This window comes from Fragaria vesca, unplaced genomic scaffold, assembly GCF_000184155.1.
Source record: "Fragaria vesca subsp. vesca unplaced genomic scaffold, FraVesHawaii_1.0 scf0513160_u, whole genome shotgun sequence".
NCBI lineage: Eukaryota > Viridiplantae > Streptophyta > Magnoliopsida > Rosales > Rosaceae > Fragaria > Fragaria vesca.
Window position 1 is genome coordinate 1,250,231 of NW_004443448.1, and position 12,355 is coordinate 1,262,585.

At 36.5% G+C, this 12,355-nt stretch overlaps 1 protein-coding gene across 1 annotated transcript; it reads left to right on the top strand.

Moving 5' to 3' along the window:
- The first annotated feature begins 5,378 nt into the window (after positions 1-5,378).
- LOC101312892 (histidine kinase 3-like) lies at positions 5,379-11,856 on the top strand. The gene is made up of 10 exons (XM_004310043.1): positions 5,379-6,520; positions 6,883-7,164; positions 7,507-7,676; positions 7,842-8,054; positions 8,293-8,479; positions 8,566-8,617; positions 8,743-8,972; positions 9,090-9,188; positions 9,437-10,569; positions 10,771-11,856. The coding sequence occupies exons 1-10, from the start codon at positions 6,026-6,028 to the stop codon at positions 11,033-11,035; spliced, it is 3,126 nt and encodes a 1,041-aa protein (XP_004310091.1). The 5' UTR covers positions 5,379-6,025; the 3' UTR covers positions 11,036-11,856.
- Positions 11,857-12,355: the final 499 nt, after the last annotated feature.

Below are 12,355 nucleotides of genomic sequence, written 5' to 3' on the forward strand. Positions count from 1 at the left end.
AAAAAAATTAACTGGATTGATAGCTAATTTTATATATGCTTAGTTAATTTAGATTGTGTTTTTCATTAGACAATATCAAATAAAAGTATTTTTTAAGCTTGACTTGTTACTTAAATGTCATAAAATAAAAACATTAATTTTAATATGTCATATAATATATAAAAATTACTATTTATTTATACATAAAACAATTATTCACACTTAAAAACATTTTTTAAAATTTAATAAACAGTTACTGCCACGTGGCAGCAATCTCACATTTCATACGGGTGGAAACTGCTGCCCAGTCACAGTAACCCAGAGTGACCCAGGTCACTATATTCATTCTAACCCAACGGGTGAACTTGCTCTTAGGGTTTGGAGAAGACCCATTTTCTTTATGAGAGACGTTGTTTTAGTAAGTTTGGTTACTCTTCTTAGTATAAATTTATGGTATGAAATACTTTTACCATTTTTTGTTACGTTATACGTTCTATTTTTGGTATATAATCATTTAATAAAAAACTCAATTTTAGATCAAGCGCGTGACATGTAGCATCTACATATGTCATGAGTGATTCAATATTTACTACTTATTTAATTAGTAAAGTTTGGGCGAGTATAAAACTAAAATAGATATATGAATTTAGATAGTATGTATATTTTACCTTATTTTACTTTTCAATGATGATTGTAAATCTACGTACTATTTTTTTTTCTTGGAAAATTTCTAAATATAATAATTAAGTCGCATTTGGTTTGGTTATGAACTTACGGTAGTGATTTTAACTTTATAAGAATACCCTTACTGTACTCTTACATATTTGTGACCCCTCGATGGCTCAATGGTCCAACTTAGTTACTTAGGAGATGCCTTTGTTTGGGCAACCATCATGGGGTTTACTGGTTTAGTACGATCTCTTTTTTTGGCCAAGGAAAATAACATCATACCTTCCGCAGCTAATGAGAAATTTTTCTGTCCACCAAGAGCACTACGTCAGCATGGCTAGTGGTCCTCCTTAGTCAATAGGAAGCCGTCATGTAGTATTTTTTGACATGTCATAATAAGGTAAAACAATTATTGTATTTAACTTAAGTAAATTCAACTTAAAAAAAATAAATTAAGTAAAACAAAACAAGATCAAAAAAAAAAAACCCAGATCTAGATCTAGGGTTCATCTCATCTTCTTACCGAAAAGAAGAAAAAAAATCAGATCTCCATGATAGTTCACTAAATTAAGATCACTCACTTAGTACTATAGACATTCTAGAAACTCTTTTATGAGGACATTGGGACATTTGAAAGAAATGTGAAGGGTTTAATAATTATTTTGGAGCAGTTTAAACCCAACTCCGAAGGCATACAAATCTCCTTGTTGTTCAATTTAAGGTTTTTCTTTGCTCGTTTTTTTGACCTCCATCCTCTTTCAACTACCATATATGGAGATCTGGAATTTTCTTCTTCTTCTTTTTGGTAAGGAGATGATGAACCCTAGATCTGAGTTCTTTTTTTATTTGATCTTGTTTGGTTTTACTTAATTCATTTTTTTTTAAATTGAATTTACTTAAGTTAAATACAATAATTGTTTTACCCTATTATGACATGTCAAAAAATACTATATGGCTGCTTCCTATTGGTCAAGAAGGACCACTAAACATGCTGACGTGGTCCTTTGTCAATCATTTTGCCCATTTCATTTCTTAATGATAAAACCTAATGTCAATCTGTTTGCTGTTAATCATTGTAAGATGTATACTGCTCTTATATTAAGATCTATACACTTTGTAAAGCGAGATTGTTGCATTTGAATTATATTTATTATTACTAGTCTACAAATTTACTAAAACCACGCAATGTATCATACAAATTATAAAGGTATCAAATTTTTCTTTATGTGAAGAAGAAAACCCTAATAGACAACATAACGTGTGATGTCCAATTCGAAAACTGCAAATGTATTACTCTCGTGAAACAAACTTTAATCCTGATGCAGTGACTAATTTGTCTAAGAGATAATACATGATGCACGCGGGAAGACAAAAAATGCATCAAAATTATCGGTAGTAATATTCTTGATTGACTAAGAACATTTATATCTAAATAAATACAATTGAGCATAATTTATCTAGGCAGCATGTGAGAAGCTTTGTGTAATCAAAATTTTTTCTATGCACCTAAGTGTAAGTGAACCGAACAACTAATATGCAATATTTTGATCCGGTCATCCACGTCGCATTATCATGCATATATTCTAATACCGTTAACAAAATTCAAAACTGAAACCCAAAAAAATAGTTATAAGTGTTACCAACATAAGAGGTGAGGACCAGATATCGAATAAGATGTACTTTTATTATGAGCGTTTAATTTGATCAGATAAAAAATAAAAGTGAAAAAAAAGAATTTAGAGTCTCTAGTCTTCATTTGATCTTCACATACGGCGATTTAATGATAAATGCATCTTGATGTGTAGAATCCTCTTCCCTGTGTTACGTTAAAACCCAAGGCTGATCACGGCTGATGAGAAGGAAGAGGACTGAGAGCCGGCCACAGACGGCGGAGCTGAGTTTGCAGAAGCCGACAAGGCACATCGGCTTTTAGTCCACGTGGTGCACAGATGCTCCTCATTTCTCATCCCCTCCCCCCACACGTGACACGTAGCACCCCGAGCCCCATTTGTGAAAGCTACACGTAGCACGCTCCCATTGGCCGTCGCCAGAAAGAACCGGTGCGCTGACGTGGGACGTCGCTTTCGCAAAGAGAGCTCCGAAGTGGGTAAAGTAGTGATGGCCTAATCACTTCGTGACAAAGCCTTGATTAAAGTGCCCCTTACGCATCCGCCTCTGCTTTTATATTTATTTACTCCTTGTGCCACTGTTGTCGTCTAACTACCTCCCTCTTCCCTGCTGTGGCTGATCTCCCTCGCTGACGCTTTTGCCCTTGATAACGGGTCTTATTTGCAAACCTTGCCCTGCTTTTGTTGCTTCCTACATTGTAAAACATACTTCATTAAAAAAACAAAAGCTATATAGATACCTACTCTATTAACCTAAGTAAGGTCTAGGGAGATTACAACTTCAATTGTACTAACAAAGGTCTTTTATTATAGGTGGGGTTTTCTAACTTTTCCTTTCAACTTGGTAGCTTTGGCTTAATTATACTAAAATTAAATTCAGTTTACCCTCTTATGGTTTAGGGGTAACTTCATGTTAGTCTCTACACTTTTATTTTCATCAGTTTACCTCTTGAACTCTTCAATTTCTGTTTGCCGTGCCCAAATTCTCATATTCCGTTTGAATTGATCTTTAATTATCAACACTTAAGGTCTGATTTGGACATATAAGATCCAATTTGCCCAAATTCTAGATACTGGCCTCACAGTTATGGTTAAAATTATTAGCAATTAACGTCCGATTTAGACAGAATATAGGACATTTGGTCACGCTTGAGGAAAATTCAAAAGTTTGAGGGGTAAACTGATGAAATTGAAAGTATAGGGATTAACATGAAGTTACTCTCAAACCTCATGGGGGTAAACTGAATTTAATTCATTATACTATACTAAAACAATGGAGAAATAGCTTCTGAGCCAGCCAATCAGACTATTAAGCTTTTTTTATTTTGAGGTCAGACGAATTAATAATTAATTCTTCATTTTGAGTTCAAAAATACTTTTTTAGTCCTGATTTCTTGGCCGGATTAGTCTACTCTAAGACCATGTTTGGTTCATGAAATCAAATCATTGGGAAAGGAAAGTGGTTCCCACATGAAAATGAAAAGAAAATAGATAAGTTATGGTATTGGGATATATATCTTACTTTTATTTTACATATATTTTTACATATACTTGAATAAAAATTACAATGTTATGAATCAAATTAGGGTAAAATATTATATAGTTCTTGTGGTTTGAAGTCAACATCTGTTTAGTCCTTATGGTTTTATTTTAATCTGAATAGTCCTTAAAGTCATGATTTTTCATCCAAATAGTCCTTATGGTTTTATTTTAATCTGAATAGTCCTTAAAGTCATGATTTTTCATCCAAATAGTCTTTATAGCCTTTAACTGAGAAAATGAATCAGAAGGACTATTTGGATGAAAAATCATGAACAGATGTCGACTTCAAATCACAAGGACTAAACAGATTTCAATTCATCAAATTACAACATTGAGAACAAATTTATTAAATTTATTTACACTATTTACATGAAGTTAAACAAAATTACAACTATAAGAACAATTTGTTCAAAAAGTTGTAAATGGTTGTATATTTTGTAATTACAATTATTGGAACAAGATTACAAATAATAGGACTCAACATTACCACTTTGACTATAAATATGTTGTTACATTTGTAAATGTAGGTATCACATACAGATAGATACCATAGAATTTTCCAAAAAGAAAATTAGATGGAAAATAGTTCTCTCCCCCCACTTTAAGGATTTACTTTCATTTCCATTGTCGGAGGAAAATTCAAAAATTTCCTTTCATTTCCTTTTACATTCTTTGAACCAAACTAGGCCTAATGGATCGTGATCCATATACTATTTCCCATTCTCCAAAATTAGGTATTAGCCAATTGACCTCTATTTAGATCCCAAATAAACACAAAATAGTAGAACAAATCATTTGCAATATACTGTATGAGACTAGGTAACAATATATCATGTATACTCATTTAATAATAAAAGCGACAAATTCTTCCATCTTTACACTTGTTTCATGTGTTTCCTAATTCTCCTATTATATAGCAGCAATGTCTCTATATGTATATATAAAGTTGTCTTTTTTCCCATACCCAATGATAAATTTATAACAATTCATTAGGCAAAGATAAAACAAGATTGAACTATCATCCCTAATCTAACATCCAAAAAAGAGAATAAAGAACACACCCAAATAGTGGTTTGTAGCATAATAGGCAACTCTTAAGTTCCTTTCTCTCTTTACCTACTCTTTTGACTATTGGTCACGTAATGGCAATTGCGGGAAAAGTACTAGGCATCTAATGCCAACTGGTACCCGAACCCAATGGCATGGTCGAAAATTCAACTCCCATGCAAGGACGCCTTTGTCCAAAACAAAGTACGGCCATAGAAGCGCATAGACTTAACGACTTGGCCTAGCGTGTAGAATTTGTCTACTGGCAGCATTGGATGGATAGGGATGCGAACCCCATTGGACAAATAATTATAAAAAAAAAAGTCGGAAAAAGCAGTGATTTTTGATGAGTGGGGAAGTATAACTTTACTGCCCCCCTTAATTTGTCAAATAAATTTTGTACACATTTTAATTTGGAATTTTGTATTTTTCATTTTCCTTCAATCTCCTGGGTGGATGTTTTGGATAGATAGAGAGATAATGGCCTGAGCTAGCAGACATTTGTACCATCATATTCTTCTTCTTCTTCTTCTTTCTTCTTCTCCTCCTCATTTTCCTCTCTCACAGATTCTACTTGTTCATTCTTAATGCCCATGAATGCTTCTTCTTCTTCTTTTAACACCACCCTCTTTATTCCTTATAGTGCTAGATCTCTACTCCGTGGTTTACTGAAAGAGTCAAACCCCATCCACATGCTCACAACTCGTGGGATTTCATCAATTTAAGACCTTCTCTTCTCTAACTGAATTTCCTCCCATATTCTGTGTTTGTGATTTGATTAACTAAACTTGGGGAATCTGTGTTGCCCTGTTGCTAGATTTGGCTTTGGAATAAAAAGCCAGAATCTTGTGGATTCTTTGTAGCTAGAAGTGAAGAGTTGAAGTTGGTTTGGTGTTGGATAAGGTAGCATATGTTGGATAGTTCTCACACCCACCACAGTGTTTTCAATCAATCAATCCTGCCTGAGTTTGGAGGTGGTGGGTTTGCTCTTCCATGTTTGGATTTATTTATTTTAATGTTGGGTTAAGTTAGACAGCTCCTGTAGATTTTGTTAGCTGGTCTCTGACTCTTACTCTGTTTCATTAATTCCCCATTAGAGTCACTTCATCACCATCTTGGCACTGTTTCTAGCTAACTTGGGTTTGGGGGTGGTCCTGTGGATGAGTTTGTTTCATGTATTCGGGTTTGGGTTAAAAGTGGGGCATCTGCTTTGGATGCTATGTTGCTGGATTGTGTCTGTGATTTCCATGAATTGGTACCTTAATGGTGTGACTATGGACACCAAGAGTAGTAGTACTAGTTTGCTTGGTGATGGCGCCAGGACGTGTCTCAAGTTGTGTGAGAAGATCCCATTGAACATTGCTAAGATCCGACACCATTATTACCAGTATATCGGGTCGAAAGGAGTTCGGAAGATATGGTGGAAGAGGCTCTTGATTTCTTGGGTGGTTGGCTGGACTGTTGTCAGCTTGTGTATCTTCTGGTACATGAGCTCAGTGGCTAGTGAGAAGAGGAAGGAGACTCTTACGAGTATGTGTGATGAGAGAGCAAGGATGTTGCAGGATCAGTTCAATGTGAGCATGAACCATATTCAGGCCATGTCCATTCTGATATCCACATTCCATCACGGCAAGAATCCGTCTGCAATTGATCAGGTAAATAAGTCATCTTGCGTCTCTTGCTGGTTTTTTCGATGCATATCTGAAGGAAGTTTGGTTTTAGTTTACCAGTCGGTAGTCAGCTGCTTTATGAGACATTGTTCTTGAGCTTCATGTTCACTCAAATTTCGATTAATGGGAGTAATTAATCTAGTGTTTAATGTGATTAGTTAATGAACTTATGTCATATGGGGATTAAGATTCAAGATGCTAAGTTTGAAGAGATTATTAGGCCTTTCTTGGCAAGTTGTTAGTTTAATGTGTTAAGCTTCATTTAGTACCAGATCTGAGTTTTGTTTATCTTTGAAAATAAAAACTATCATCTAGTCAGCAGAACATCTAACTTTGTGAACTTATAGAAAACTTTTGCAAGGTACACTGACAGAACTGCTTTCGAGAGACCTCTTACAAGTGGTGTGGCATATGCTGTAAGAGTACTCCACTCAGAAAAAGAACAATTTGAGAAGCAGCAAGGCTGGACTATCAAGAGCATGGATACCCTCGAGCAAAACCAAGTCCATAAGAATGACTACACCCCAGGACTGCTGGAGCCATCCCCAATTGAGGAAGAATATGCTCCTGTCATATTTGCTCAGGATACAGTTGCACATGTCATTTCTTTCGATATGCTCTCTGGGAAGGTATTTCCTTTTCTAGATTCTGTCTCTTCAATTTCTACTTTCCATAATTCATTTCTACACAGTAGATCCTGCTGAAAATTGTACCATTTTAATCAAAATAATGTGCAATCGCATGCGTATCAACATATTTCTTAGCTTTATCGTTGTGGAGGTTCTGATGTCTCAATACTTGGACTGCAGTGCCATTGTATTTCTGAACAGCCTTAAAAAATTGATCTGATTGTTCAACTCATCGTTTATAGATTAGCTCTCTAACATTTCCAGTATTCTCTTTAATAAAAGAAGTTGGTGGTTTTATCAATGATATTTAATAGTAAAGGTCTGTTCAATTATTTCCAACAGGAAGATCGAGGTAATGTGTTGCGTGCAAGGGAATCAGGAAAGGGAGTCTTGACTGCTCCATTTCGGCTGCTTAAAACTAATAGCCTTGGAGTAATACTGACGTTTGCGGTCTACAAGAGAGAACTACCTTCAAATGCAACTCCAAATGAAAGAATTCAAGCAACCGATGGGTATGCTTTCTTTGGTAGAGGACATGTTATGAATAAAATTTTGTACTGCTAGTGTCCAGAGTCATGCAGAAAGTGTATTTACCATTAAATGTCAGACAACTTAGAATATTTATGTTGTAAAAATCCAAGATCAGCTTCAGTAATGTTGTTGGTTCTGCTGATCAGGTATCTAGGCGGGATTTTTCATATCGAGTCACTTGTGGAGAAGTTACTCCAACAACTTGCAAGCAAGCAAACTATCCTTGTCAATGTGTATGATACTACCAATCATTCACATCCAATCAGCATGTATGGCTCAAATGTTTCAGATGATGGATTGCGGCATATTAGCACCTTAAATTTTGGCGATCCTTTAAGGAAGCACGAAATGCACTGCAGGTAATCATTAAAATCTCTGCTTAGTAATCTTAGTATTGAACTTCCATGTCAGTAGGCCTCTCTTTTGTCTCTGGTAACAGTGTGATGACGTCCCTAAGTTCGTGAGGGTGAGAATAAGTAAAGTTGGGTTGTTTTGTAACACAATTACGCCTCGTCATATTAGTAGCGCAATTTGCAGTTAAACTTTCTGTAAGTCTTGTAAATTTGTATTCAGAAACCAAGTTTCTTCTTTATGCAGATTCAAACATAAGCCACCATGGCCGTGGTTAGCCATCACAACTTCAATTGGGATCCTTGTGATTGCGTTGCTTGTTGGGCATATTTTTCATGCAACTATAAATAGGATTGCCAAAGTGGAAGATGATTTCCATAAAATGAGTGATCTCAAGAAACAGGCCGAGGCAGCTGATATTGCCAAGTCTCAGGTACTAAATGATTGTAGTTAATTCAGTTGAGATATTTTTCAGACTTCTACTAAGCTTGTGCCTAATAATATTTCACTCCTCTGTAGTTCCTAGCAACTGTTTCACATGAGATCAGAACCCCAATGAATGGTGTCCTAGGTGAGTTTGTGTGACTGCCCCATATTACTAATTTTTAATGATCCATTCATTTCTTGAATTATTTACAACAAACTAAGGTCTCGAGAAAGTTTGGTGACCCTAAAAAAAATGTGTTGATTTTACAGGAATGTTGCACATGCTTATGGACACAGATTTAGATGTAACTCAACAAGATTATGTCAGAACTGCCCAAGGTAGTGGGAAAGCCCTAGTCTCACTTATAAATGAGGTCTTGGACCAGGCAAAAATTGAATCTGGTAAGCTGGAGCTTGAGGCAGTGCGTTTTGATCTGCGTGCAATTTTGGATGATGTTCTGTCTCTGTTTTCTGGGAAGTCTCAAGAAAAAGGAGTGGAGGTAAAAGATAGTGCCATCACCATTCACTTTTAACCTCCACTTTTTTACATCTAATTTGCTTTTCATTGTCTAATAATTGAATTCTTCAACTTGCATGATCAATTTGGGGAAGAGCAGCTGGGAGTATACATCTCAGATCAGGTTCCTGACATGCTTATTGGTGACCCTGGAAGGTTTCGGCAAATTATCACCAATCTCATGGGGAACTCGATCAAAGTAAGTGCTGGTTCTCAAAAGATCATCTTCTTTTGACTCCAAATTACACTTAAATAATCTGCCTGGTCAGGTTTGGCTGAAACACAGACCATTTATATTTATGTAAAAACCATTGAGTGAATCATGTGATTGAACTTCTTTGGGTATCATCTTGTGATTTGAGGTCTAGGCATGCTATATTTTAGACTTTGATTGGTAACCAGAAATGGACTCTTTTTAATTAATTAAGTGAATCATTCAATTTGCAGTTCACAGAGAAAGGACACATCTTTGTCACCGTGCATCTGGTTGAGGAGTTGATCGACTCGATTGATGTTGAGACTGAATCATCATCGAAAAACACTTTGAGTGGGTTTCCGGTTGCAGATAAACACCGCAGCTGGGGAGGATTTAGGAGTTTCAGTGAAGAGGGATCTGCAAGCTCATTCTCATCATCGTCTGATGCCATCAATCTTATTGTGTCTGTTGAGGACACAGGGGTTGGAATCCCTCTAGAAGCCCAATCTCGTGTTTTCACTCCTTTTATGCAGGTGGGACCATCTATCTCACGGACACATGGTGGCACAGGAATTGGGCTAAGCATAAGCAAGTGTTTAGTTGGCCTCATGAGAGGGGAGATCGGTTTTGTGAGCATTCCCAAGATTGGTTCCACATTTACATTTACCGCTGTTTTCACCAAAGCCCGCTGTGATTCAAATGAATTTAAGATCCAGCAAATCAACAACCAAGCAAATGCTGCATCCTCAGAATTTCATGGCATGACGGCATTGGTCGTGGATCACAGACCTGTGAGGGCCAAGATGTCAAGATATCATATCCAGAGGCTTGGAATTCGTGTTGAAGTGGCTTCTGAGTTGCATCAGGGTTTGTCTTGCATAAGCTCCGGAAATACAACTATAAATATGGTCCTTGTTGAACAGGAGGTTTGGGATAACGACTCCGGCAGTTCTGCTCTCTTTATCGATAACTTGAAGAAACTGAATCGTGAGGTTCCTCCTAAGGTGTTCCTTCTTGCCAATTCCATTAGCAGTTGCAGAACGAGCTTTGTGAATTCAGGTGTCTGTACGCCAACAATTATCATGAAGCCTCTCAGGGCAAGTATGCTTGCTGCGTCACTACAAAGAGCCATGGGTATTGGTAACAAGGGTAATACACGGAATGGCGAGCTCCCAAGCTTATCCCTACGCAATCTTCTACTTGGAAGAAAAATTCTTATTGTGGATGATAATAAAGTGAACCTCATAGTAGCTGCTGGTGCTTTGAAAAAGTATGGGGCTACAGTGAAGAGTGCAGACAGTGGTAAGGAGGCAATCTCACTGCTCACACCGCCCCATAGTTTTGACGCCTGCTTCATGGATATCCAGATGCCGGAAATGGATGGGTATGTGATACTTCTGGCTCCGAAGCTTTTGATTAGGAGTCGTGGCCTGGGGAATAACTTTTGAAAACCAAGCCATCTTTTCAAGATTTCATTAAATAGAAACTGTTAATCCTGTGCTAATTTTTTATTTAGTTACGACGCTTTATCTAAAACCGATTATTTAGTTGCTTAACCTTTTACTTATATTTCTTTTCCCAACAGTTTTGAAGCTACAAGGAGAATACGTGACATAGAACGCAATGTCAGCAATCGTATTCAACATGGGGAGGTTTCTGCGGAGGACTATGACAATATCTTAACATGGCATGTACCCATTCTGGCCATGACTGCAGATGTTATTCAGGCCACCCATGAGGAATGCACCAAGTGTGGAATGGACGGATATGTTTCCAAACCATTTGAAGCTGAACAGCTTTATCGAGAAGTTTCACGTTTTCTCCAATCTCCTGCAAAAGGTACTATGTAGAGAGGGGTTCAATCGATGAGGACTTGCTGATGGCATTGGCTCGTGCACCTCTTCCACAGGACACTGTAAATGGATTCAGAGTTTTTGCAGTAGTAAGTTCCTTATCGATTACTATAAAAGTTAGTTTCATATATGATAAAGAAATAGAAGAGAAAAGTGGGAAGACAATCCACGTGATGTCAGGAACTGACAACATTGTTTACTTTTTGCAGGATAGCGTTTCCTTAGTAGCAGAGAGTGTATAGAGGAGCCCTGCTTGATTAGTTGGGATTTGAGGTTTTTCTTTTCACATATCCCCTTGCCAGATTTCAAAGCTGGTTCATTTTTTCAAGTAAAGTTGATTGATCTCCAGTACTTCACTGAAGTTGGTTAGTTACCTCGAATCTTAAGTTCCAGAAATCCTTAAATACAAGCCTTGTGTGTAGCGAGTAGGAAGCACTGGGTTTGCATATTCCCTGGGAATGTAATAACAGAAGTTGCAGTGATTGAAGATATATCACACCCCTTTCTCAGTATCAGTGTATGTATAGATTGATTGATTGGGCAATCCAGTGTATATTACCAAGTTAATAAAGATGTTTAATCAGCTCGTTAAGAGGGTTTTCCTCCCTATCAGTTACTAAAGTTTGATTCTGTGTAGACTTTTGATGTAAAGTTTGATTCATTGTAGAACTGGTGTAGCTATACAACAACGTTGATAATTTGTAAAACCTCATCATTCTGATGAACTTTGTACTGCTCCAAGAATCATTTTTTGCTATTACCTCAAGAAAGAAAAAAGAAAAAAAAAAGAAAGAGAGACAATGTCTCTTGTCTAATGCAAATAATCAACTTTGAAGCGCATTGAAATGATTTTTCTTTTTTCCAATATCACAAATGCTGGTGTAGGGACAAAGTTTAGGAGTGACCAATAATGTGTTGAACTTGTTCGTACAAGGATTTCTGAAGAGATGTCGCACGATTAATGCGTTATGAGCGAAAATATAGACTATCTTGAAGTATTTATATTATCTATTGATATCATAATTTACGACAAAACACAACTAGAAAATCTTTTATTCATAATATATAATTTTCAGACCAAGACATGAACTCCACGAATCCTTGAAAGTATTTTGCATAGTGTATCCACTATATTCATATTTTCCTTTTTGTTTTTTGTTTTGTTTCTATTTTAGAGTTTTTAAAAAATAAAAAGAAAAAACAGCGTTGTAGCCACGCAAGAATGAAATAAAAATATAAAGAAGCCCGCTGCCCGCGTGTGACCAATCCAGTAGGTTCTAATTAATATCGGTTGGATAACCTAAAAAAAAAAAAATA